The following is a 27,581-nucleotide window of genomic DNA, read 5'->3' as shown; positions in this document are numbered from 1 at the left end:
AATCTTTGAATTTGGATATTTTTTCAGTCTGATTGCTACAGGTGTATAAAACCAAGCCTAACCTGATTAATCTTGGCCAACATAATTCTCTAAATATTTACACTAAACATAGTGGACTCAAAGTGTCAGTATTGGGTCAGGTTAGAGTAAATGGGTCTGCAGGGAAATTCTTTAGAATTTAAAAAGATCATTATCCATACATGAACAGGATACATGAACTCACTAAGGTTGCTGAGGTGACATTTCTGGATTAGCAGTTATCCATATAAAATATAACAACCTTTCTGTTAGTTGTTCATTCAAAAGAATTAAGTGTTTTCAAGTTTATTTCTTTAGGCAAGTGTGAAGGAAGTACACCGCCCAGCCAAAGAACAAGTCACATGCTAATATTTCATTGGGCTGGCTTTAGCTTTGATGATGGCACACTTTCCCCATGGTTTTAAGAAGTGATAATTATTATTCATTTCCATCCAGAATTGCATTAATCTTTCACCAAAAAATTGTACTGATGATGGGTGATGGGGGAGTCAGACTGCTAAAGTCTTCTCCAGCACACACAAAGATTCCCACTAGGGTTAAGGTCTTGCCTCTGTGGTAGCCAATCTATCCTCCATGTTCCCTGAACCGCTCATTTTAAACCTGGTGAATCCTGGCATTGTCAGATTGGTATATTCCCGTGCCATCATCAGAGAAAAAAAATCATTCTGTATATTCAGGTAGTCAGCTGACCTCGTTTTTTGGGCACATAACATTGGTGAACCTAGACCCCGAATCCAGTGGGAGGGTCTTTCGTATTTGGTTAGGTAAATCCACATGGTGACTGCTGTTTTTTGGCTGGGCAGTGTATAAAATCCTTGTTTGCAAGCACTGTCTGTGTTCAACACTGTCCAATGTCCAAAGTAATAGTAAAGTAAAAAGTGTAATTATAAATAATTCTTCAATGACAAACGGATGGACTGGTCACAGAGCTCCTTCTAAATGTCTTTAAGAAGTAGGTGACACTGACTGTCAGACGATGGGGAGGACAGGATCCGAGAGGTGTTTCTGGATCTCTGCCAATCGTGATTGTATGTCCAGGCTCTCTGGTAGTGAGGGGTAGCGGAGGTTACCACACAGCCTGGAACTGTCCATGAGGGAGGATTTGACTGATGGCTGGGGTAGCTGAGGAGTTAGCCCAGTATGTGTGTCAGTTTCAGGGGTGATAGCCATGAACATGGTGTCATCAGATGCCGCAGTCACGTGGATCCCACTGGACAGTGAGTCCTGGGATTTGCTGGTCTGCTTAAGGTCTGTCTCAGCTGAGGTCTTAGTAAATAAGCACAAAATGTTGAGATGAAAGAAGATGAAATGCGTTTCAGATATATAACAGTGTTTTTCAGATATTTGGCCTAACTGATGAATTGTCATGGTTTTTTTTGGTTTGATACCATACCTGTGTCAGTGCCAAGCTGTCCATTTGTATGGGGGAAATGGGATACATGTTATGCAGCACTGGAGTTCCAGCCCCATACAGACCAGGGGAATCAGCGTGGAGAGTACTAGATGATACAGTGCTGTAAGCTGGAGGTACAGGGGCCATCTGTCTCTGGAGAAGCTGCAGAATAACACTGATGTCAGTTGTCATGCGAGTCTCCAGTCTGAGGAAATAAGAGGTACTAATTAAAAGATGGTGGAAGTATGAGAAGAATGAAGCAAAGTGATAATAAATTGCATGTCCAGACCCAAATGTTACATGCTTAAATTTACACCAGAAATAATGTCATGTTTACGTCCTGCTGATTTTGCTTGTTGCTGTGTTGGTTTTAAACTTTATTCCAAATGAAAGTTTGCATAATTAGAGGCATGCCATAGACTGACAGGTGGTTGCCAATGCAGGCTGCAATAGCCTACTGGATATTCTTAAAATATGAATATACCAAAGTTACAATCCGCCCCCGTTGAATGTGTTTGTAGTGCTGATGCCTTTTAGAGCATGTAATATGGCTAGCTGTGTAGATAGTTAATGTAATTAATAACTTAACAGATCCATGATGTCTGATTCTTGTTTTGGTGAGTTCAATTTGATTATTTTCTCTATATTTTACTTAGCATTAATTTAACATATAGTCTCAAAGCTGCAATCTACTAGAGATTGCTAGCATAAACTGATAACTTAGGGCTCAAAATGTTTGTGCAAATATGATAAATTTTGACTCCAACGTAATGTAATGTAACTTATCGTACTATGAAAACTCACTGCAGGGAAAAATTATTGCCTGTGCAATATGTAACAGAAAAGCTAACAAAATGATGTTATCTGTCCAAAATGCTATGTTGCTATGCTATGCTGGCTATGTTTCAGGAAGATTTTAGCACCTTATTTTCAGTTAGCTGTAGAAAAGTTAACTACATATAGCAAGCTAGTACTGAGGTTTTGGAAACATGTAACCACTAAACATGTGACATTAACTTTTCACCATTTTGCACATGCAGTGATCAATACAGTAGAATCAAATGATTAAGATTTCAATGACACCTAGGACTAGAAACTGGTCTGCAACCATTTAGTAACCACCAGTTGTGAGAGAAAATATGTAATCCTCCACTGGTTGGCAATTGGTTGCTGGAGGCTGGTAGCAGTTGCTGGGAAATCGATTGCTAATGGCCTAGTCATATGGGCTTACAGACCAGTCCACAACCATGTGGTAACCACCTGTCACAAGGGGAAAATGTATACTCATTAACCAGTTGTTTGATTTTTGGGGGTAACAAACAAAGAGTAAGGAGGGACTTCTACATAATACAAAGTCGTTGGAGAGCCATGAATATTTTCCCCTCTGCTGTTGATTTCAATTGAGTTCTGTGCTGAACACAAGACATGAAAACTGGAATTTAATTTAACTTTTTGCATAAAGTCAGATTTCGACAAAGAAAAATTCAAAAAGTGCTCAAAGTCTTAGATGGAACTAAAAAAAGTATGGCTTGGAGTGATGCTCATATGGAAATGAATATAGTATAGATAGTTTTTGAATTTTTTGCTTGTTAAAGAAACCCTCTACAGATATGTTAATTGTTCAGGTGTAGAAATGTAATGCTCAGGGTTACGTCAGGATTCCTTCGCTAAGCCATTGGTTCTATTACTTACAGCAAGGCTCGTCACGTTGCTGATGTATACATGCAAAATGAATTTGTGCAAATTTTCAAGATTCTTGGGTGATGTAAATGTTAACTCATCACCCATTTTAAGATAAGACAGAAAATTCATTGACTGAGGGAATTTAGGCAATGCAACATTTGAGCCAAAGTCACTGTCACTCCTCGTATCTTTTTCTCAGAAGTAGCAAAGATCAAAAGGTGAACGGTAGCAAATGCACCTGTTGAGCTGTGAATGCAAAATTTCAAGGCGTGTCTCAAGTTCACTGGGCCTTTCTTCTGTGAATGGTGGTGGGTGGCATGAGTTGCGGACAGAAGGTGATCGCCAGGCTTGACTGGAAAACTGCTGTGATTGTCTGTCTGACCAGTATTGATACATCCCTGGCACATTCAGAGATGAGGCTGAGGAAAATATCAAGACAGTGCTTCAAAGTGACACATTTAAAACAACCAAAACCTTTCAAACAGGGTAACAATCAAGACTGCAGTTAAATTTATATCTTGCAATTGCATGACAAAATCAAGACTGCCATCTACCTTGGGGACCCCGGTCAAACACTGCATCCTTCCCCACTGAGGTGCCACTTTGGGGGTGCAGTTGTAGTGCAGATGAAGAGTAATCCTGCCTGTCAGCTTCTGCAGAGTAATGCTCTGTTTTGGCACCATGGGCAAAAGGTTTTTCAAAGTCCTCACTTGCCTGCGAACATGGCGATCCACAGCTACAACGGTCCTCCCAGCAGGCATGAGAAAATGACTGATGGCAGGCCTGAAGGGGATACGAGTCTTCATGATCAATTCCATCTGTTCAAAGAAAAGCATTTCAGTCCTTCAGTTACAGTTTTCCCACGCATGACACCCACAGTTTGGGGTGTCAGGCAGCCAGAGATGGCTCAATTACAAGTCAAGTTGAAACACAGGTGGTGGTGGTGGTGGTGTAACACTTTTCAAATCTGTAAGGCCTGTTTTACAGGCATGTCTAAAGCATCTTTGGATTCCATGGATAATCTCAGTATGATTCCATGTCCATCCATTTAAGTCAGGATTTGAAATGGCTTTTCACATTGTTTGCTTTGTTTGCACGACTTTCTATGCATTTCATATCTCACCTGGCCTATTTCTGCAGTCCAGTGAGTGTATTTTGCATCTTGGTTTGTGGTGGTATTCACAGTCATCACCAGAATCATCATCTATTATTACTGGTGGCTCTTGATCAGCCTAAAGACGACAGAAAAAAATATTTATTATCTCACCAAAGTGACAGTATAAAATATCTGTTTTTAGCATTAGGTGAAGTGTGTTACAATAAACTGTCAATGTACATCTCTCAGGTCAAAGGTTATCTCCAGGTTCCTCCAGAAGTTGTCTGCAAAGCTTGGGTACATATCCAGGACCTCAAGAAGGTCATCCCTAAGGATGCGGTGCAGTTCACAGTAGGTGATGGTGTGTAGGTCTGAACTTGATTTCCCTGGCTCATCATAAAGGTGGATATGCTCACCAAAGATGTCATTCTTCTCTGTAAGAGGACAAAGATTTATTTGATTTGAGAAGGTCATTTTTGAGAGGACTTAAGGAGTAAAATAATGTATGGTTATATAGCTTTACCTAATATGGCCACCACTACATCATCTCTGGTGACCTGGATGGAACCATGTGAGATGAAAAAGAGAGAGTCGAGGATGTCTCCATAGTGAATCAGAGTATCTCCAGGAGGTGCATGGACTGTTTTGAATCTCACAGATAAGACACGGAGACATGCTTGGCTGCCTCCTTGGAAAGCCTTGCAGTTCTGTAGCAGAGAGCGGTGCAAGTGCAAACAGATGTCTGCCTGCAGAGACTGTGGAAATCCCTTTAACACCTGAACAAAGAAATACGGTCAGAAGATACATAACAATAAGACAGATAAAGAACATCAAAGGAGCATTACCATTTTGTTTACTTACAGCATTCATGTCTATTCCGTTTGTGTATGTCCATGCATGCTGGAAATACTCCTCTAGTCGTTGGCGCAGACTACCTGGAATCTGATGGAAGCGGATAAACTCTTTGACTCTCAGCATCTGGGTGTGGTACCGGGTTGTACCAGTGTACAGCCGCTGGATTATGGCAGATACATTGCCAAATATGCTGGCGTACATGAGAGCTGATACAGAAGAGAAAGAGGACAAGAAGACAAACAGGATTGGGTCATTTCAGATGTAATAATGATAAAGTTGTACCAGTACCCAACTAAAGACTTACATACAATGACCATGGGTTATTCAACTTACATCCAATGACCATGACACAGATGGAGAACATCTTCTCTGAGTTCGTGTTTGGAGACACATTACCGAACCCCACACTCGTCAAACTGCTCAGGGTGAAGTACAGAGCTGTGACGTACTTGTCTTTGACTGAAGGACCAGAGCTGGAGTCGGTTTCATTGTAAGCCTTTCCAAGTTGCTCAGCCAGGTTGTCCAGCCAACCAGTCTCAGTGTACGGCCTCTCCACAAAGCCAATGGCATACCACATGCACGCTAGCCAGTGGGCGATGAGTACAAAGGTGCACATGAGCAAGAAGAGGACAGCAGCACCATATTCAGAATATCGGTCAAGCTTTCTTGCCACACGGACCAATCGCAATAGCCGAGCTGTTTTCAGGAGGCTTGTTAAGGTTGCCATCTTTGGTATCCATGAACAAGAGGGAACATGTAAGACAGGGATGGGCAGATAAAAGGTCAGACAGCTTCAATAACTTTTGAAACTCAATAGGGAACAACTTTTAAAGTTTAGACACTTAAGGATAAAAACCTTTGAAGCTTTACAAAGAATCAGAATTCTTACCTCGTCCGAGCTTGATCTGAAAATGAGAAGGTCAAACGGGATTGCTGCAAACAAATCAATAGGGAACCAGCCTTTGATGTAATGCTTTGCTATCTGGCTCGGCTGCGTGACTACCTCGTCATTTTGGTCCACATAGGTCGTCCGAAGGTTGATGATTATATCCACAATAAACAGCACGTCCACCATAAGATCTGCCACATTTAGAGGGTTACATGTGTAGCCACAACTCCTTTGGCGTAAATCCCCATTTTCAGCCAACAGGAAGGCAGCTGAGTAAGGAGTAATAACAGCTGTGTAGAGGACCAGAAGGAGAATAATCCAGTCCCAAAATGCCTTAAAGGGGCCGTAGTGAAGCAAGATCCACCATGTCGTTTCTGGTACCTGGAGTTTGTATTCAGGCAGCACATCAGACTCCAAAGAGAGAACCTAAGCATATAAAGAATTCATCAGTATGCTTCTTTACCTATTTCACAGGGAAATCAAAATATTTAACGAGTGCTGTTTTAATTGATTTTGAGGAATATACTTCTTCTCCCAGAAGGTGAATAAATATCCATCATGTACCCAAATCCCTTCTTTCTTTGATGAAAAGAACACCTAATCTTTTGCATGCAAAGGAAAACAGTAAACCTAGATTTCTACAAAACAAATATTAGTGTTTCTATTAAATCTCTCTCATAAACTAACCAACAGACCTTGTTAGAGCATGTACTGTTTTGACCAGGTTCTCGTTGGAGGCTGCGTGCTTTAGTTTTGCAACCTTGTAGGTCCAACAAATCCTTGACCATCCTGTCATTAGTGTCTTTCAGCAGACACAAGACTTGCAGAAAAGTTAGATCCAGATAAGGGAACCATATCCAAAATTTCACAAAACCTTAAAGATAGATAAAATAACAACATCCTGTTATCAACAGTCTAAGAACTGACTGAACGCAGGATGTTGGTTTGCTGGAAGGCAATAATGATGAGTTGGTCATGTGCTTTCACTGTCATTGAGTTCTGCCTATACCCTCAATATATTATTTAATCTCACCAACTTTGCAAATAACTCTATGAAAAAGACAGATAAATTAGATTATTGACAGTCAGAGAGACAGGGATTACCGGGTACCCCCATGGAAGTTCACATGCCCCTTCCATTTGTTTTGAATCCATCTCACATGATCCCACAGAGCAGTGATGCAGGTCACTGAGCTTTAGGGGTCCAGCAGTGTTAACAGTAGGTGTTAATTTAACTGTGGCTCAGTTTTAGGTTCTACTTCACACCCAATGATGAATACAACCAGTCACCTGATCACCAACTGATTTTAAAAGGTTAATTAACAGAAGTCTTCCAGCGTGGAAACTTTCTAGAGCCCATCTTGTTCTCAGTATTTAAAAACATGATTACTTTCACATCCAGTGATGGACTGAACCAGGTCAGCAGTGAATGTGATCATTAATGGCAATACATTTCAGTCATTTGGATCTCATAAATGGGACCTGCAGAGCCCATGTGAGGTTCTCAGCTGCCATACCTGTGTGACCTTCTCTGTGACATTGGGCGAGCGCTCCCCCACCTTGAAGGAGCCGCGGAACTCCATTCGAGGAGTCGGAGATGAACGGCATTCGGGGCTCCTGATGGTCGGTCCCCCACCCTTCATGAGGTCTGAGTCAGACATTGAGCTTTGCTGTTCTGTATATGATTAGAGAAACACTCCTTTATATTTAGACTAAAGAGATCACATCCAAGCTGGTTTCAAAAATATTTTTTTGATCATTTTCTATAAAGAATTTTGACTTTTTCATAATATTACAATAGTTAGTGTATTAAGATTACCATTATTGTAAACCTGATGTAATTTACTTTATTATGCTTTTGTTTATATAAAGACACTTATTGAAAACTTCTTGATACAGCTCTGTTTCCTAATACAAACTCCTCTGTACTCTAAATTTCCCAGAATGCAAGTCTAGCTGTGCCCCTCCCAAAATACTATGCCCTCACATAGTGCAAGGAGTCAATACTTTAATCCCTGTATGGCAAAGGCAGGATTTACATAGCTGAACAATCTTTCAATAGTCGATCAAATCTTCAGTCAAACATCACTAAAAGTGAACAGGACATACCTGATTTGAAACTTCAAAGTAAGATGTTCCTTTACCATATATACGCATCCAAAATATCCATCATTTCAAACACTTTTTGGACAAGTGTCTTCGAAAACATTCAGTCTCCTCTTTCATATTTGAGTAAAACAAAAGTACTCGGTGTTTCTGTTGTGGCTGCAGATGTCAGTATTGAAGCCTTCACTCTGGCACGCAGCGGAGGACTGTCCTGCTGCTCGCATGCGACTGTGCAACTTTCCCCGACACTGGAAACCAATCAATGCCACGCTATAGCTGAGAAGAACCGACCGGAAAATCGATGACGAGCATTGATAACAGAACAAATGGGCTCAGAGCCATTACACTAGATCTCCCTGTTGACATCAAATTATCATTTCAGCTTTCTAATTTGGTTTAAATTAAAATTAGATTATATTTTGAGTATAGTTCAGGCTGCATGATGTCAAGTTGAAAAATTCAAACCAAAGTTGGGAATGGTGTTCACTCCATATGTTCCATGCAAACTGCTGAAGTGCAAGCTTATTGATTAAAATGTTGACACTACAGTTAATACAAGGGAGAAATGACCCATTATGACATTGTCCTTCAGCTGTAACCTTTAACATCTGTATTTCTTTTATTTGGTTCTTAAAAACGTTATATCATATTTTCCTCTTTTAAAACATTTTTGATGACAAAGGAAAATATTTAACAGTAGACAAGCGATGTATCACGCCTATACTTTACATGCCCTAACTGAAAAACTGCCAAATGTTTTCAGAGGTCAACCTAATCGATGACCCGATGGCACAGGGCCAAGAAAAAAGTGCATCAGGAAAGTTCATTGGTCAGATGAGGGTCTGTTTTGGCCAGTGATGGGGTTTCTGTCCTTTGAGGTCCCTTATGATGCAAACAGATACAATAGCTTGCAGAACCAACTTTAGCAGAAATACTAGTTATTCATTTTCTTTTTTGACTTTATCAGTCTGTCACATCATTCTTGAGAAATTTTTCTCCAGCTCTTCTTTACAACATTGCTTCAGTTCATTGAGTTTTGCAAGTATTTGTTTTGCACAGCTCTCTTAAAGTTCCTCCACAACATTTCACTCAGACTGAGGTCTGGGCTTTGACTGGACCATTGCAGCACCTTCATTCTTTTATTTTTCAACCATTCTGTTGTAGATTTGCTGATGTGCTTTGGATCATTGACCTGCTTTAGCTGTCAAGTAGATAGCCTTACATTTGACTGTAGAATTCTTTGGTATACAGAGGTGTTCATGGTCAACTCAGTGACCTGTAGCCACAAAACAAGCCCAAATCACCACCTCTCCACCACCGTGTTTAACAGTTGGCATGAGGTGTTTGTGCTGTGTTTAGGTTTCCCCACATGTTCCACTTTGGTCTTGTACAAAAGCAACAAAAAACTATCAAATAATGTAATATCAATATTTGTTATTCATCTCAGGTTATTTTAGTACCTGCTAAGGAAATAATGCATTTTTACATCCTCACACGTTAACTCTTAAAAAAATAAACATACTCTTTCAATTCTGTATCATACGGCTGAACGCTCTTTATCTAACTGCCTGTTTTGGACACTTTAAAGGAAAGAGACGCTACCATCACCGGCCCTGCTGGTTTGCTTACCACAGCCTTTGTTTTTCGCAGTGATACCTAGAGCTGAGCTGAGTCTAAATTTATTTTAAATCTTTAGTTACTAGTTATTTTGCAGATTTGGACTAATAATTGGTTGTGTTCTGTCCTAAATGCAGCTGCGTGTCTTTTAATATTTCCAGAAAGAGATCTCATATCCCCTAACTTTAATATATCTTCACTGACTCCCTGTTGACTTTCGAGTCAGTTTTAAAATTTAAATGGCAATGCACCCCGGCACATGTTAAAACTTTTACTGACCCACTCTTTCAACCCTTAGGACTTTGGAACAGACTGCTGGTGGCGTCTCATTTTAAAATGAGTGGAAACCAGGCCTTTGGGGTGGGGTGGCATGAGTTGCACTTATCTCTGTTTTACTGATTCAGAAGAGGCTTTTAAAAAAGGCTAGACATTCCTACTCAGACAGGCATTTGAGTAATTATATGTAAGACTTTGTGTTGTTCATGTATCTGATATAGTGTATTTAATTTTTTTTCATTTGTTGCCAGGCACTTTCTGACTTTGGCCTTGAAAGGTGCTTTACAAACACATTTCTCTTAATGACGAGGTATTATGGATGAAGCAGGGACTATAGGAAGCCAATCAATTAGATTTTTTTTGTGGGCCACTTAAAGTGTGACCTTCTGACCTGGAGGCCCAGAGGATAAAAACATGTTATGACCTGTTGTTTGCATTTTTTCACTTTTTTCAGCATGTCTATTGTGCATGTTTCTACTGTGACTATTATAGAAAACAGATTTTAGACAAAAGCATTACTCAAAGCTGTCTCTCATGTCTGGATGAGGGCTGAAGTTTTATTTTAAACTGATCCGTGCTAATCCGCAAACACTTGTTCCTTCTATGAGTTCAAAGGTTAACTTTGAGGTCATGTTCGATCAAAAAGGACTCATTAAAACACCTCTTTTAATAACTTTTACAAACCTACATGAGGAATTCTTTCGTCAGTATGGAGATGCAGTTCACTTCCCACAGCACAGTGTATTTCAGGATGGCTTCCCCCCCCACATACAGACCACATCCATAAGGCTAATACAGTCACACTTTCAGACTCAATTTTAATTTCAAGACTCTGTTCTTACTGATAACATGCAGTATCGGCACCCATGAGGTGTCAGCTGGCAAATCCTTTGTCTCCAATATTCCACAGTTAGTGTCCACCTAGTGTCCAGAGACTGTCCTCAGCTGTGAGCCTGGATGTTGTCCCACACTCTGACTACATCTGGACAGTCATTGAGGGCTTCTATTAGAATTGAAGCAGCATCGAGGTGATCCTCGTCCAGGGGTGCGTGTGTGCGGGGAACAAACTCCGGCCCAGAGGATAAAACCTCCATTCCTAGCTCCTTTAACAAGGCCCTCACCTTATTCAGGTCAGCCACATCACAGAGAAACTAAAGACAAAGAGGTAGATCAAGCTGTTAAATAAAATTTGTACCTATTATTATAATATTGTAATTATTATTATTTTATTTTTTTTAGATTTCTACATTTCAGAGACCTTGAGTATTTCTTTTTTCATTTTGTATTGAATGCACAAACTGAACTGTATTTAACCTGAGGACAGATCTGAAGGTTGTGTGTTCTACTGTACTGTATGGAAAACTGAAAAAAACATCTGTTTGTCGGTATCTCGAAGAATTAAATCATTCCAATCAGTTATTTAAAGGCACATATCAAAACTGAAATCATTTTCCTGGAGGTTGATGTCTGACCTGCAGCAGGGGCTTCTCCTCCTCATCCTCCGTCTCTTGGACGTCTTCGGCTCCAGCCTCGATGGCCAGCTCCAGTGCTCTCTCCGTGGTGATGTTCTGACCTGGCACGACCACCACTCCCCTCCTCTGGAAGTTATGCCGGGCTCCGTCTGACAGCATCCCCCTGAGGATGGAAGCAGAATTAAATTTTTTTTTTTTTTATTCCGAAGGCTTACAAACAGATACGTTTACTTCTTCAATAAAAGAATAAAAACAATAAGAACATGTTAGTAGTAAACAAGCAAGCTTAAATACATCTCCCTGCTGTTTTTTCATCACTTATACCAGCAATACAATCTTTAATAAAGACATACATTACAACATACTATTAAGCTTTCATCACTGCTGTTTCCTGCAACTAGAGGGACATCTACTGGCTACTTTACAACAAATCTTTTGTATAGTGTGTGTAGAAACCTGAAATTTCCTATAACAATCTGATATTCTCTGTCCATGTTCTTTGTTTTTTTTTTCTAATCTTTAAAAATTAAAACACTGCTCCTCTGGCATGTTTTGAATATTTTATCAAGGTATTCTCAGGTAATCTCTTAAGATTTGTTAACACTGATTTTGCATACAGCTGGGATTTGTTTTGTGTGAGAGAAAATTGATGCATCTGTTAACCTTAAGTACATGTCGAGCAGGTTAACACTAAAACCATCGGCGATGGTGTGAAAACGCTCGTAAACCTGACACAGTTACAGAAAGGTGAGACTACAGGAAGCCAGGCCTGACCCATTCTTGTTAAGCAGGCGTTTGATTTCCTGGTGGGTGCGTGAGTTGTTGTCAGTTAGGACTTCGACCAGCAGCAGACACCCGCCGGGTCCCCGAGCCTCAAACATGTGCTGAGATGCTGGCTTGGCCTTTTCCTGCAGAGACAGGACACAAGACGAGAAGATGACTGCAGCACAGTATCACAAAAAATAACACATACAGTTATGTTCTTAAGTATTTGGACAATTACACTTTTTGATATTTTTGTACACCACCACATTAGATTTTCACTGACTCTTGTATTTACAGCAGGCTTTAAGATTTCTGTGCTGGGCAAACTGCAAATTAATAGTACAACACATTTAAAACAACTGTTACTGGAATCAAACTAAAAACCAGGGAAAACAGGTGAGTTCTGAGTAAGAACTCAAAGGTCTCTAATGATGTTCTGGGGTAGGTGGTTCCACAGGGAAGAGCCTAAAGCTGAAAATGCCAGATGCCCTTTATTTTTTAGCCCTGTGATAGGAGCATCCAGAATCATATGATTAGAAGACCTTAGTGCTGTAATGGAGTGTGGATGGTTAAAAGCTTAGATAAATAAGGGGGCAGGACAATTCAAACAATTAAAAACAAGCAAGAAAATCTTAAAAATTAAATCTAAAAGAGTGGATAAAACGGGGACTGTGTGTTCTCCATTGACTTGTTCTTAACTGTGTCACATTTTATTGATATATTTATAGATTTTTAATGACCCTCACCTAAGACTGCTACCCGGCTAAACAATGCATAAAAACTATTGGATGCAGGTAACCTGCAAACATGCTCTGTGCTCACACTGGGGAGGATCTGTTTGAAGTGGCACACCACAGATGCTTTCTGTATCTCTGTGCCAGTAAGGTTATCAACCTACCGCACTCTTGACTGCAACATCTATGGATGCTTTGGGCATGTTCTTGCTCCTGCACTGCTCCAGTATGTGGGCCAAATTTAGATTCAGCTCCGGGTTAGATCCACCTTCTGAGGATGACAACCAGAAGTGAAATTTTATCCAATCAGAAACCGTAAAGCAGTGAAGCTCCAATTAAACAAAACAAAACCCCTTCTCACGTACCTTTGACAGCTATTCTTATCATCATACCAAACTTCATAAACATCCTCCCCCTCGCCTCATCTTTTGGTCCCTTGACGTGCTTCACCTTTGACCACTTGTTATGTCCGGCACACAAAGCGGGGCACAGCTGCAGTGTCCGGGCAGGAGTCCTCCTCCACCCTGAGGACACCACACATGAAGACGGCGGGAGAACTGGCTCCAGAGACGGGAACCTGCTGGAAGCCGCGGACACAGGGGGGCGGAGAGCTCTCAACAGCAGCAGCACCGGAGCCGCCATGCCCTTCACACACACAGACACACAACTACATGAATGCTCCTGCTGCACATGTGGAGCAAAGACTACGTTTAATGAGTGAGCTGAAAGTCTCCGTCTGAGGGAGAGAGCTCCAAACTTTGCTGTAACCACAGTAAATAATAAAAACTGTCTGAAGTTTTCCAACTTACGAGCTGACAAGTCAGGAGAGCACGCAGCTGCCTCTGCCCTTGTTGTCAGACCGGTACTTCCGGGTTGAGATGACGTCGGAATCGGACCTGTCAAAATAAAGGCTGTTAAATTATTTTAAATCATGACATTTGTGATACAGTAAATTCGTAATAGTGTGCATTACTATACATATATTTTTAAATAACTGACCACAGGAGTTACGGAAATGTTAATAGAACATTTAATGAATTAATAACTACATTCCCACTTACCAATTTTGTCTTTAGTAGTTGTAAAATAAATTTAAAAAAAAGATTTTTATTTATTAAACGCCAAATGACAACAACAGTCGTCTCAAGGCGCTTTATGTTTTAAGGTAAAGATCCTACAATAATACAAAGAAAACCCGAACAACCAACAATAGTCAGAAAAACAAAAAAGAAAGGATTACAAAACACACACAACAAACACAGAAAATATTCATTTCCATTCAGTTTTATTTATATAATCCCGAATCGCAAATGTTGTCTCAAAGTACTTTATATTGTGGAGTTAAGATTCTAGAATAACATGACGCACTTTAAGCAAGAAGTTGGCAACAGGAAGAAACCTCTGGTAGAACTAGGCTCAGGGAGGAGCAGGCACCTGCAGCGACTGGTTTGGGATGAGAATAAATAAGAAATAAAAATAAGAAATAAACTGCACAAACTTCATCATTCACTAGTTCAGACAGTTGGAAAATGTGGGCGAGCTTCTCATCACATAAACAACTCAAGTGCAGCACATATGATAAAGTCTGACATCACAAAGTGAACATCTGACATCAGCAGGAGGTCACAAACCAGTAGCACCCCCAAAACAAGATGGTACTACCTCACTAGAACAACTTCAAACCAGTAAAAAAAAAAGTAGAAAAAGTAGAAAATAAAAGATGACAGAGACACCTTTATTGATAAGTCAGAGGTATTGTTTATCTAATGCAGACTCATCTTCACTTTCCTATTTATTTATTTATTTATTTATTTATCTGTTGCTTTATTGCTTTTTAGATGCATGGAACCAGGAAAACATATGATAGAGTAAAACCATGGCAATCTAAAGTGTCTCTGGGTTTTCTGATTGTGACTGAGGACCACTGAGTACAGCAGACTATCACCATGCATACAAATATAAGTTCTTCAAAAATGCCTGTCAAAACAATGTTTGTCATATAATTTGTGCATTTGTCATTCATGCATATCAGAATATATATTATGTAATATATATTACTTTAACTGGTGTGGTAAGTAGTTCTATGAGTCTGGTTTGTATCACTGCTTTCTAAAGTCTCCCAGTGCGGGATACTCATGCTGTAAACCAAGTATTAAATTATGTTACTAGTAAAAACTAAGAGTCCTATTAGTGGGAATAGAAAAGACCAGGTTAAGGCAGACAAACAAGCCAAATGTCAAGCACAGAGAGATAATGACAGCAGAGGAGAGCAAAGAGTTAAGTGAATGGAAGCCACAGCATATCAAGGCCAACCCATCTCATCCCAACAGTCCTAAGAGCCGTGAAGGAGGAGGTTTCCTCCTCAGTGCTCCTCTCTTCCCCAAAGAGAGATCATCCAACCACAGACAGCCCCTCAAAACTCATTAGTAATGTCAGCTGAGCTTCATGCAGAAAACTCTGGACCTCAAGAGACTCCAAAACACAGTTCCTGTTGACTAATAAAGGAGCACAGATGGGACACGAGAGAAGAACATTAACTTTAGGACAAAGTTCCTTCAGCACAACCTGAAGAGGATAAAATGATCTGAGAGTGAAAGGTGTGCTGTTCTGTTTCAGCTGGAGAGACATCATGTTGTCTGCACAAGGAATTATTGTTTTTTACTTTTTCCACGGTGTAATAACAGCCTCAGCACTGGTAAGTTGACTACATTCATAATATTTAAATTGTTTAATTATTGAACAGTTATTCACTGATGGGGTTCGTCAGGGGAAAATATTTTACTCCTGGTTTGCTGCTATTTCTCTGCTGCTTTACTGTTAACATAAATGAGGTCAAATAAGTGCAATTTAAACCCAGATATTGAATTTTCTTGATGATTTCTACTAATGTAAGCTTTTTCAAAGCAAACTTTACTTAAAAGGGCTAATAATGATCTTAAACGGATTGGAGCAGTAGATAAATTCTTAGTCTCACTTGCGTCTTGTGTCCTAAATTTAAACTTTTCACACAGCAGCAGCATATCTTACACTTTATTATGACCCTGAGTCAGACATGACACATCCGCACTGCTGCAGTTTGGGCCAAAGTTAGAAAATTTCATGTATCTGTGACCCGCTTTGATGCTTTGAATTAGATTTATCTAATGCTTCAGGAAACATGCCAGACATTCAGCAGCAAGACTGAGATGACAGTGTCTTCTTAGTTAACTGATGAGGTGATAAGGAATAAGTTTTCCAGCAGTCCTGCTGAGGAAAATAAAAAGTATTCTAACCCACCTCCATTCCTCTATTTTGAGTGAATCTCGCATCAAACCATGAGACAACTGAGACAAATGATAAAAAAGCTCATAAGAAATTTAATTGAGTAGAAAAATGCTTCTTTTCACATAAAAAGTGGATATATTAATATAGTTCTTCTCGAGGCTGAGAAAAAAAACTTTACATCACAGCAGCACAAGAACCATCCCTCTCCTTTATCAGAAGTCACCTGTGGTCTGCTTTACCTCACAAACCATAATCAGCTTTGACCCTTTTAACCTTTCGCTGACTGAAGCATGCTAACAGTGACCGTAAGTGCCCTTCTTCATCTCTGGATCTCCCCCGTGTCCATCCTGAGGGTTGATCTCGGACAGGATAACAGGATCATGGAGGTGGGAGGCTAAGGCTAAAAAACTGTTTGTGTCGGGAGAAAAACAAAAAAGCTCCCCTTCTGTATTAAGAGGCCCAGATAACTTCTCTGTGAGATCCAATCCACTCAACAGTGAAGGGTTTGAACTACACAGGATGCCTGGATAATCTAAACCAGGGGTCTCAAACCTACAGCTCCCAGAGCCACACGCGGCCCTTTTATCAATCTCCAGTGGCTCCCTGTGACATAAAAAGTAAATGAATATTTAAACATATAATATGTATTTTAAACATTTTAATTATTTATTTATCAACTTTCTTCCTATTCCCAGTTTTAAAAATGTGTTGCTTATAAGATTAACACATTTTAAAAGCCCTCTGTAGTCTGTGTTGCCACCTGGTGCCTTAGCTTCTTAATGTTGCTATTTCTTAATTTCAGTTATGTGGTTCAGAACCAAGCACTGATGAAGATAAGCAGCTAGTCTTGAGTTCTCCAATGCAAAAAATTAAACATAATCTTGAAAATAGAGCGATTCACAGCGTGTCAGTGCTACCGGCTCACCTGTGCGCTCGATCAGGAGCAAAAAGGCAAGAAATGAAAGTGCAGTGAAATTGTGGAAAGATATTTCTAGAAGAAGCCGGATGTTGTTGCATTTACAGGTCTGAGGGTTGATTGACTTGTGTAGCTGAACCTTTGAAATTCATTTGCACAACTACAGCTATTACCAACAATGGTATTCATAACTTTATAGTCTGTGTTTCAAAGTTGGTCCATACATGATATGATAGACCATTTTTCCTCCACTTTACATTGTTCTGCTTAGTCATTATATTGCAAAAGTAACATCTAATAAAGTTTTATAAATCAATTTTTCTTTTTTGCAGATCTATCATTTCCTAAAATCACTGAAATAAAATTAAAAAAACAAGTCAAAGTACCAAATCCTCAGAGTTACACGTTGTTAAAGATTTTAATTATTTACCATTAGTATTACTTCTGTTTACCAATTATTATCTATTAGCAATGTTGACAACAGGATTTCTCACCTTTATTATAAAGCAGACATATGTTTTGCATCTTTATACACTCAAAAAATATTTATGCCCAAAATGGTAACTTTAAGTAATTAATCTTGTTACATAAGCACAATGTTTAAATGATTATTTATCTGAATAAATAAACCTCCGATTTTCTATATTTACTCAAAGGGTTGCTTGACAGTAAACATTAATCAAACCTCTACAGCGAATGATCGCTGCTCAGCGTCCAGCGTTACTAGAAACAAACATTTAGCCAGCTGCAGTTTATTTCACTGTAACGTTGTATTCATTTACCTACATGGTAATTTATAAATCAACTAAATCGTTTTCTTTAGCATGTGAGAGTCAGTACTCACCTCTTTTATTCAAGCCAAAGTCCACTGAATGACAGTAGAAATTACTTATATGGTTTTTTTGTTTTTTGTTTTTTAATTTCTATACTAGATTTCTTTTCTTATTTATTTTGTTTTTCAATGTTTTATTTTATTATTTTGTACTTCTTGCTGACCCCTGTGCTGCTGTAATTACGGGATTGATACAGTCTGTCCGTCTATATGACTTCCAGGCCATTTGATTCACTACAAGGCCCTTAAAGCATCAATTAAAAAAACTGAATTTTAAAGGAGAAAAAAGGACTTTCCATAATTTGAAGAGGTGGCAGTTTGCTTTGTTTGTTTCTCTTCCTTTGCAAATCTTCCGTCTGCTCCGCTGCTCCCCTCTGCCAAACCGTTCTCATGCTCTGCTAGTTTTGATGCTCAGTCGTGAAATGCACCCGGGAACACAAAGCTGCTTGTGCTGACCAGCTCACACAAGCATGGCCCCCGAGGATGAGATCCCCGTGTGGCCAGCGGCAGCCCAGCTGCTGTGAATAAAGGGCCTGGCGGGCCATCATCACATATCGCACTCTCACACAACTATTTCACAACACCTGGAGGCAGCACATCAGATCTTTGGGAGAGGTTGTGGTTGATGAATCACTTCAGAGAAAGTTTCATGAGGATCATCTCAAAACGATGCATAGATGGGTTATATGGCCCTTCAGTATAAATAAATGACATGATTTATGCTGATCATTATGTATTAATCTTGTTTTCTATTGTTTACCATTGAAATGATGTATATGCAATAATGTATCTATACGTAGTATTACTGAGAACTTGGTGGGCGTGTCTTCATAATTCATGTGATACTTTTTTGTTCATTTTTTACAGATTGACTCTGATGATGTCATCACACGGGATGAGCAGATCTACCTTCTGATTGGTGCTCATGCCAGATGTGAAAGGAGCATCAAGGCACAAATGCCCCTCATTAAAGGTTTGGGGATTTCTTTTTAAACACTATACAGAGTGCCTCTTTATGGAACTGCTTTCCCCCCGGTTTTGAATACTTTCTATGACTTTGTGAGCCTCCAGTTAGAAATAAAAAGCAGTCAACACTGGAAGTATGTCTGACTTTTAATATTTCAAAGAAGGTCCTGTCAAATAAGAGCCTTTTTTTAACAGGCGGTCAGTGAGTGCACGTCCAAACACACAATTAGATCAACTATTTATTGCATCACTTGTTTATTTAGGATCAGATGCAACACCCAGTCCAATATCCTGCTTTCCAATATCTCTTTTATTACACAGCGAGGCATTTTTAATTTGGAAATGCGATGGAGAAGCTGATGCTTGATGGAGAAGCTGATGCTTGATAAGCTGATTCAATGCGGTATTATTAAATATTACAAATCTTCTCAGGAAATGTGACTCAAGCTTTAAGTGTTACATTTTTTATTGATTTACCAATCTTGAGGAAGCATTGGAAGCAAGTATGTTTGTGCATCAGCTCATTTACAATTTTACCTCCAATATTGAAGGAAATCTATATATGGAGTGCTAAAAGTGCCATAAAAAGACAATAATGATATGATGTATTATTACAGGTAAAAGCAGCCAAATGTGATTTAAAGAAGTTTAAATTAGCTAAACTTTGTCTGGTAGCAGCATTAAAATCCTATTTAGTATTTCGGTAACTAAATGATGTAACATTATGGTCATGTAAAAAAGATTAATAGGCATATGGGTATACTTTTGTGTTTATATGTATTTTTTCTGTTTCTGTTTATTTCAAATGCACCAGTTATACTCCCCTTAACTGTGTATCACATATATACCCTTACAGTGGTATTAAATAGGGGTGGGGTGAAAAATCGACACAGCATAGTATTGTAATCTGTTGTGTGACAATACTGCAGAGCTGTATTGAATTGTTTCACATAAAAGGGAGCTTTCCTTCCCACTGTCGCCAAGTGCTTGCTTGTAGAAGTCATGTGATTGTTGGGGTTTTCTCTGGCTTTACCTTACAATATAAAGCACCTTGAGGTGACTAACTTTGAGGACATAATTAACAGTTTAAAAAAAAGGTGATGAATTGGAATATAATATATTGCAGTATATTGCAAAAAAATACAAATTGCAATACACTGATGTTGTGGGTTGTTCTGCGATTTTCACCTCTGATATTAAACATGGAGAGGTTTTAGATAATGAGGGCAGCTTATGTATAAGTTATCCTTGTGAGTCAAGGAGGGGCCTGTTTCAGATAAAATATGAACTGAAGTTTAGATCACTGAGGATTATTTTAAGTTTTGAATCATGCAAAGCTACTCAAGAGCAGTCTACGAATAAAAGTACAGCGTTAGGTGGCACAATGTGTGAACTATACACAGATCTATCAGCTTGCTAACACTTTTTTCACACCATTGTTGAAGATGGCGACTGCACCCCAGAGTGGGATGGGATCATCTGCTGGCCACAGAGCACAGCAGGTCAGCTGGTCTCAGTTCAGTGCCCGGAGTACATCTATGACTTCAACCACAGAGGTAGCAGAGCTCCAGAGATACTAGCATCTGATCATCTACACAATATAAAAAGCATCCTTCAACCTCAATAACCAGGAAGCAGTAGTTTTGAGAAAAATGCAACTGAAAAGTATAAAATCAAAGATTTCCTTATTCAAAAAATGAATCATTATGTCCTGCCCTCCCATGGACAGGGCGAGCCTACCGTCAGTGTGATGTGTCAGGCAACTGGGAGCAGGTGGCAAGCATCAACCGCACTTGGGCAAACTACAGCGAATGCACCAGATACCTGACCTTCAATCACAGAAGCCACGAGGAGGTGTGTGCATTTGATCCAGTGCTGGGTTGAATTAATCTGTTTGTGCACGTTTATCTAACAGCAGAAAAGAGACAGAACTTCTTTAGAAGACAGTACAACAACGGCCATACTCTTTGTTTTGTTTTGTTTTGTTTTTTTAGCTCAGTATTGCAACTTTATTACGCCCAGGTTACAAATGATCTTTTACAAGGTTTTATGTTACAATACATCGTATCTTTTTACATCAAGTTTTTGCTAGTATTTTTAGATTCGAATTTTTCTCTATAAGGGATAGCCACACTCCCCCTATGCTAGTCTTTGTGTCAAATCTCTATGTTTATAGCTTTGATGGTTCACTAAAGATTCTTGTGGTAATGTGTAAGTGTGCATTTGCATCTTTACATGACAGAATATGTGTAAACCGGCCATATTCTTACAAAATACTCTAGGCCTGTCTTCAAAAGACCTTTTCCCTCCAATGTGCTAATTGTGCTGAAGATACAAAATTACCAATGTGTTCAAATCTGTTCAGTCACTTCTGTTTCCAGATATGAAAAGATGCTTTGCTGTGTTTCAGAAGGTGTTTGAGCGACTCCATCTCATGTACACCATCGGCTACTCCATTTCTCTCGCATCCCTGCTGGTGGCAGTCTTCATTCTCTGCTACTTCAAGTAAGAAGAAAACAGCTTACGAGCTTTGATCCATAAACCTGTAACCGAACAGCATCTCCGGACTTCAGTCTGTTGCATCCAAAGACGCCTTCCTCTCTTTCAGGCGTCTCCACTGCACACGCAATTACATCCACGTTCACCTCTTCACCTCCTTCATCTGTCGAGCGGTCAGCATCTTTGTGAAGGATGCTGTGCTTTACTCCATATCTGATGGCAGTGAAGCTGAGCCCAACTTTACAGGACAGAAGCCCCATATGGTAAATTGTAACGTCGCATTATTTCTTATCACCAGTTATTCAGTTTTGTTCATTTTTTAAATACTTCATTGTGATCAAGACTATCGGCTGTATGGCAGTCAGCACAGTAGCGGTAGTTCACAATGGCATGGCCTGTTTGCAAAGCTAAATAAACCATATTTGCACATAAGCACTCAAAACACCTCGCTCATATAAGAACTTTTTTTCTACACTTATCTAACATTCATACTCTGATGGATGCATCAGAGAGCACCGTGGGCTTAGTATCTTGCCTAAGGATGCTGGGTCTCTGACAGAGTGTTTTGAGTTTGTTTTGGTCTTGGGATTCTTTCTTTTGGAATGAAGAGATTTTCATTAGTTTTCTGCATTAGTTGCTTTTGAGTTCAGTTTTCCTAGTGCCTCTGAGTTTTTAGTATTTATACTTCCAGTTTCTTGTTTTTATCATGTGAATGCCTCTTTCCTGTCCAGTCTGTCCTAGTCTCATCTCTCATCTCTGTTTTCTTACTCTTACTCTTTCTTTCCGGTTATGTCACCGTGTTCATCTGGTCTCTCTGTGTTTTGTCTTCATGGTTGTCTACAGTTTTTGTCTTGTCTATTTAATAACTTTGTAATCCTGTCTCTGTGTGCTCTCCATTTGTCTCCCCAGCCTGTCATGTCTCCTTTTGAGTTTATCCCAAGTCCCAGTGTCAAGTTCACATGCCTTAGTCTGAGTCTCAGTGTGTGTGTGTGTGTGTGTTACTTCCCGTTTTATTTTGATAGTCCTCTGTCTCATATGTGTTATGTTGAGTTATGACGTCCTTGTCTTGTTAGTTATGATTCTGTTCCCACGCGTCTCCACACCCCTTAATCACACTCGTGTGTATTATTTGTCTGCATCTTCCTCTGTTCTTCATCACGTTCTCCTTCACTTTATGTGTGATCTCAATCAGTCACTTTTATCAGTTTCTACTCTGCCTAGTCATTGTTTATCTTTTGTTTCCTCCACCTTAATAAAGTTGACATTTTGAGTCTAAATCCATCTGATCAGTCCTGCATCTGGGTCCACTCCCTGTTCGCCACACACTCATTACATGACAGTTACAGCACATTTCTCATTTCTTCATCCACAACAGGAATCCACCACCCACACCTGCTGTAATGGACTGAGATCTGGTGATTTGTGCCAAATTCTGACCCTACCACCACCTGCCCTACTTTTGTAGCAGCAGAAACCGAGACTAATCAGACCACACAACGTTTCAGCCTCAGTTTCATGTTCTTAGCTGACAGAAGTGCGGTGATCTTTTCTGGTGCCGTAGCCCAAGGTTCAACACGTGCCTTAAGAGATGCTCTTCTGCATACTTTAGTTCCCAGAGAACTGACCCTCAGTAGAAACTCAGAGATGGTAGTGTGGGAAATTCCCAGTAGATCAGCAGTTTCTGAAAAACTCAAACCAGCCTGTCTGGGACCAACAACCATGCCACATTCAGCTGCTCAATTTGAACTTCAGCAGGTCGCCTTGACCATGTCTACATCGTGCACTGAGTTCTCTCGTGAGATTGTCTGATTAGATTTTCGCATTAACAAGCAGGTGAACAGATATACCTAACAAAGTGATCAGTGAATGTATTATCACAAGTTTTACTCATATTTTCTGTTTTTGTCATTAGGCTGGCTGTAAAGCAGCTGTTACTCTCTTCCTGTACTTCCTGGCAACAAATCATTACTGGATCCTGGTGGAGGGGTTGTACCTCCATAGTCTCATCTTCATGGCCTTCCTGTCTGACAAGAACTACCTGTGGGCCCTCACCATCACTGGCTGGGGTAAGTGACACTGGGGCAGGTGACACTTTGGACTAATGCCAGTTTTTCTAATAGTCCCATGTGCTCGTCATAGGTGTTCCAGCTGTGTTTGTGTCCATTTGGGTCAGCGCACGAGCTTCACTGGCAGACACTCAGTGAGTCATGTGATCCATTTATCTTATGTTTACGTTACACTCCTACAACAAATGCTCCCTGTAATAGATTCATTGCTCTTTCCAGATGCTGGGATCTCAGTGCCGGAAACTTGAAATGGATCTATCAAGTCCCTATTCTGGCTGCGATTGTTGTAAGAAAAGGGGATTTAAATCAGAAGAGCATTAAAGACTGATATTCTGAGTATATTATTTTAAATCTGGATTTCGGTTTCTTTCCCTGCAGGTGAATTTTCTCTTGTTCATTAACATCATTCGTGTACTGGCCTCTAAACTGTGGGAAACCAACACGGGCAAACTGGACCCCCGACAGCAGTACAGGTAACCCTCCAAGGAAAATAGTGGATGTTTTTAATCTCTGGACTTTAAGCTCCCATCTGTTTGACAAGAAACATCAATGAAATAAACTATTTGTTCTGCAGGAAGCTACTCAAGTCCACATTAGTCCTCATGCCTTTGTTTGGAGTTCACTACATGGTGTTCATGGCTCTTCCCTACACTGAGGTCACTGGGCTGCTGTGGCAGGTGCAGATGCATTACGAGATGTTCTTCAACTCTTCCCAGGTCAGGACACATTTATAAAAACAAGCACTGCATGCAATTATATGCTGTAAGCTCAACTGCAATGATAATGAAAGCTGATTCTTTTGAATAAAATCTTATATCTTTGCAGGGGTTTTTTGTGGCGTTTATCTACTGTTTCTGCAATGGTGAGGTAATAAAGCTACAATACAGAATCGACTCATATTTATATTTTTTTTTTATCTGGTATCAAAATAAAGTAACTAAAATTAAATAAATCTTGTTCCCAGGTGCAAGCCGAGGTAAAGAAGGCTTGGTTAAGACGTAGCCTGGTGCTAGACCTCAAGCAGAAAGCGAGGATCACCAGCAGCGGCGGAGGCAGCTGTTACTACGGCGGCATGATGTCACATACCACCACACACAGCGTGTGCCTGTCTGCTGCCAATCCCAGAGCTCTGTCCTTTGCTGGAGGGGTGGTTGGCTCAGGTGGAGCCTCTGGTTCTGGGGTCAGACCCCCACTGCCACGTCAAGTTTCCACGACTCCCCCCCACCATCATACCAACCTACGTATTTACACTTCGACTGACAGCGAGGCCTCAGGGCCCCAGCAGGAGCTGGGTGTGTGGAAACCAGAAGGTGCTGAGTCAGGAGGTTTTGCCAGAGAAGCCAAAGCCAACAAAGGAGATGATGACCGCAAAAGCCACCGAGAAGAAGATCTAATCAGCTCCTTATCTCCCAAAGAGCTGGAGACCATCTTGTGATTGCTGCTACTTTGAAATATCATGGCAAGCTACATGTTTTCTCATTAAGAGTACTGCTTTATGTTTTGTTATGTGTGTTTAGATGAGGATTTTGAGAAATAGGGGAATCCAAAGGCATCTTAATTTGGTGAAAGGGTGCTGAAAGACTTTAGTTACTATAGAAAAGCAAATCTGAGGACTAAGGCTGGGAAGTTTTTAATGGCTCAGAGCCATTGTTATATTTATAGTGGTAAGTGTCATGGTTGTGTGATAAAAATAATGATAATAATGCAATACTGGTCTCGATTTCAGGGTTGCAACATCATAGTATGACATAAGCTGTCATGGTACAGTCGAGCATCCTTTCATAGGCTACCATTAGTAACTGGACCACAATTTAAGAACTCTAAATCTAATTTCTCATGTCATAAAGACAGATGTTTTTGTGTGTGGATGTGTTGTGGATTTTTCAAGCTGATGTGAACGGAGAAATCCTAAGCTAAAGAATTCAGTGAAGTCAAAGGACAAACCTGGATGTATAAATAGGGAGAATTTTTTCTCCCTCTTCTCGTCTTTCCTGTGTTGCATTTTTCACACTGACCTCCTTGTTCAAACTGCACTTCCTACAGCCCTTCCCTGCCTAAATGTACACCTCCACATATCAGCCACACATTAATGAGGGTGTGAACGCTTTTTACAATCCAAATGTCACAATGAGATTAGATTTAAAGGCACCTAGACAGCATGTCTGGACTTATTTTCATGTTTGTTGCTGTCCAGGTTTGCAGACCTATTTATCAGTCTGACAGGACCCTGAAGGCTGATGCGTGAACCTCTCGCCCCATGCAGGCAAAACTCCAACTCCTTCTTTCGTGTAACCTCTGCCCTGAACGCCCTCACAACACTGTCCAGAATTTCACACACTCCCCTCAATCTTTGACTCACAGACAGAGGCACCTGAGCCGTTTGGAGACCTGGAGCAGGAGTGACAAACCTCTAAGCCACAATCCACCGGCATTCGCAGAGAAACAGACAGAAAACCATACCTGTACATATTTTAGATGCCCATTAAAAGAGAATCATGTTCTGTGTTTATGATGTGTAAATTTAACACTTGTATTTTAAGAAATGTTTTGGGGAGTATTTTAAATAAACTGTACAGCAGTAATGGAAGTGACTTATGGATTTTAATTATCTGGCAGTGGCAGTGAAACATAACTGAAAGCTAAGGAATAGCTGCATAAAGAAAAAAATGACCAAACACAGAGAAAAACAAGAAATATTTAATTGAATTCAAGAAAGAAATAATTGAAGCATGGTCTAGTTCATTTACATAATGCCAAATCACAAATGTTGCCTCAAGATGCTTTACATTGTAGGGTTAAGACCCTACAATGAAACCCCTCCGTTTCACCAAGCACTTGGCAACAGAGGGAAGGAAAAGCTCCCTTTTAACAGGAAGAAACTTCCAGCACAAAAATGCTGAGGGAGAGGAAGCTATCTGCCACGAGCAATTGGGGGTGAGGGGAGGGAGAGAAGACAAAAGACAAGCTGTGGTTGAAATATCTGATATGATAATAAAGCGATTATGGAGGATACTAGAATAAAGTCTCTTCTGAAAAGGTGATTTTGGGAGACTGAGGGGAGTGGACAGCATGAAAAGAACATCCGACTCATTTAAGACATAAGAAATGTGCTTATTGTTTACAGTGAAACATAGTCTGCCATAGCCTTCAAGTACATTATTTCCAATATTATAAAGCTCTATTGTGTCATAAATATATATAATCCCAGTCAGTGGCATGTCCAAGATTTTTATTCCTCAGCCATACAATTTTATGGATTTAGACTTTTTACTTCAGTAAAAGTTATAAAGTGACATAGATTTATTCTGCACAAGTTGTATAATCAAAAATATATTCAGAGTAAGAGAAAAGTTTCTCATGATGTAGAACGGCATTTTTAGAATCATTATATACATGCTGCATCATTCATTTAGGCTATGCTTATGATTTTACTCATAACTAATGAATTTTAAATGAACTTTTCACACATTTTGTGTTGTCAGACATGTGGAGCAGACACAGATCTGTGTCTTAGTCCAGGACCAAAAGCTCACAACCCCCACCCACCAACCAACCTGTGGTTGCTACCAGCTGTCGTTTCATTCGAGCAGAAAAGGTTTGGGGCCAACGTGTCTGCACCACTGCTGTGCTGACACTAAATCAGCTGAAAACACGAGCACTTTCCTCTAATAGCAAGAGCAGGGAAATGACGGGAGGATGTTGATTGGAAATTACGAGAGGAGGAAGTGAGCCAGCACGGTGACCGCAGTGGTGGTGATGATATCAGGTTTATTGTGCTACAAAGCTTTTACCAGGAACAGTTATTAAACAAGAAAAGAAAGAAATTTCAGTCTCAAATACATCCAAAACAATCTTTAAATAATGCAATATATAAAAGGTCCTAGCACATCTCTTATTCTATATCTATTTATAATAATATAGAAAATTATCATTTATTATTGATGCATAAATTAAACATACAGAAAAAACGAAATAAACCTTCAACGTGTATAAAATGTGTTATATGTTCGAAATACAAATTGATAAATTTAATGATTGTATTACTTTCCATACACAATCTTAACAAATAATTATAATAATATTAATAATAATAAAATGTGCATTTCAATCACT

General features: G+C 39.8%; 3 protein-coding genes across 5 annotated transcripts; 1 reads left to right on the top strand and 2 right to left on the bottom strand.

The window, feature by feature from the left end:
• Positions 1–308: 308 nt before the first annotated feature.
• LOC120718191 (potassium voltage-gated channel subfamily H member 6) lies at positions 309–7,717 on the bottom strand. Its single transcript, XM_040006616.1, has 11 exons — positions 7,473–7,717; positions 5,956–6,381; positions 5,400–5,793; positions 5,073–5,272; positions 4,735–4,987; positions 4,452–4,645; positions 4,239–4,347; positions 3,670–3,933; positions 3,354–3,534; positions 1,433–1,637; positions 309–1,305 (listed from the first exon to the last, which is right to left on the bottom strand). Exons 1-11 carry the CDS (start codon positions 7,614–7,616, stop codon positions 1,009–1,011), a joined length of 2,667 nt encoding a protein of 888 aa, XP_039862550.1. The 5' UTR covers positions 7,617–7,717; the 3' UTR covers positions 309–1,008.
• A 2,774-nt stretch (positions 7,718–10,491) lies between these two features.
• LOC120718192 (translational activator of cytochrome c oxidase 1) lies at positions 10,492–13,823 on the bottom strand. The gene is made up of 6 exons (XM_040006617.1): positions 13,735–13,823; positions 13,291–13,570; positions 13,090–13,196; positions 12,201–12,334; positions 11,427–11,589; positions 10,492–11,105 (listed from the first exon to the last, which is right to left on the bottom strand). Exons 2-6 carry the CDS (start codon positions 13,565–13,567, stop codon positions 10,896–10,898), a joined length of 891 nt encoding a protein of 296 aa, XP_039862551.1. The 5' UTR covers positions 13,568–13,570; positions 13,735–13,823; the 3' UTR covers positions 10,492–10,895.
• A 1,458-nt stretch (positions 13,824–15,281) lies between these two features.
• pth3r (parathyroid hormone 3 receptor) lies at positions 15,282–26,069 on the top strand. Of its 3 annotated transcripts, none has more exons than XM_040006515.1 (13): positions 15,282–15,620; positions 18,805–18,910; positions 20,349–20,459; positions 20,633–20,757; positions 21,317–21,408; positions 21,512–21,665; positions 23,315–23,468; positions 23,542–23,602; positions 23,688–23,754; positions 23,847–23,941; positions 24,043–24,184; positions 24,294–24,335; positions 24,433–26,069. In XM_040006515.1, exons 1-13 carry the CDS (start codon positions 15,555–15,557, stop codon positions 24,901–24,903), a joined length of 1,686 nt encoding a protein of 561 aa, XP_039862449.1. In that variant the 5' UTR covers positions 15,282–15,554; the 3' UTR covers positions 24,904–26,069. The 3 variants fall into 3 exon arrangements, with proteins under 3 accessions (XP_039862449.1, XP_039862448.1, XP_039862450.1); XM_040006514.1 differs by having other exon boundaries at positions 21,314–21,408; XM_040006516.1 differs by having other exon boundaries at positions 21,314–21,408; positions 24,294–24,330; positions 24,433–24,580.
• The last annotated feature ends 1,512 nt before the right edge of the window (positions 26,070–27,581 follow it).

This window comes from Simochromis diagramma, unplaced genomic scaffold (assembly GCF_900408965.1).
Source record: "Simochromis diagramma unplaced genomic scaffold, fSimDia1.1 OVJJ01000518.1, whole genome shotgun sequence".
In the NCBI taxonomy this organism is placed as follows: domain Eukaryota; kingdom Metazoa; phylum Chordata; class Actinopteri; order Cichliformes; family Cichlidae; genus Simochromis; species Simochromis diagramma.
The sequence above is the reverse complement of the archived record's forward strand: the minus strand, read 5'-3'. Positions and strand labels throughout refer to the sequence as shown.

What these genes read in the sequence shown, in the direction of transcription:
- LOC120718191 (XM_040006616.1), bottom strand. Translation starts at nt 7,616, where the DNA reads ATGTCTGACTCAGACCTCATGAAGGGTGGGGGACCGACCATCAGGAGC. An exon ending in ACGGAATAGACATGAATGCT is followed by an intron (nt 4,988 to 5,072) that starts GTAAGTAAACAA and finishes TTCTTTGTTCAG; the next exon opens with GTGTTAAAGGGATTTCCACA. An exon ending in GTTTGACCGGGGTCCCCAAG is followed by an intron (nt 3,535 to 3,669) that starts GTAGATGGCAGT and finishes TATTTTCCTCAG; the next exon opens with CCTCATCTCTGAATGTGCCA.
- LOC120718192 (XM_040006617.1), bottom strand. Translation starts at nt 13,567, where the DNA reads ATGGCGGCTCCGGTGCTGCTGCTGTTGAGAGCTCTCCGCCCCCCTGTG. An exon ending in ATGTTGCAGTCAAGAGTGCG is followed by an intron (nt 12,335 to 13,089) that starts GTAGGTTGATAA and finishes CTGTCTCTGCAG; the next exon opens with GAAAAGGCCAAGCCAGCATC. An exon ending in AGGAGAAGCCCCTGCTGCAG is followed by an intron (nt 11,106 to 11,426) that starts GTCAGACATCAA and finishes CTTTGTCTTTAG; the next exon opens with TTTCTCTGTGATGTGGCTGA.
- pth3r (XM_040006514.1), top strand. Translation starts at nt 15,555, where the DNA reads ATGTTGTCTGCACAAGGAATTATTGTTTTTTACTTTTTCCACGGTGTA. An exon ending in ACAAATGCCCCTCATTAAAG is followed by an intron (nt 18,911 to 20,348) that starts GTTTGGGGATTT and finishes CCATTGTTGAAG; the next exon opens with ATGGCGACTGCACCCCAGAG. An exon ending in CCTCACCATCACTGGCTGGG is followed by an intron (nt 23,469 to 23,541) that starts GTAAGTGACACT and finishes TGCTCGTCATAG; the next exon opens with GTGTTCCAGCTGTGTTTGTG.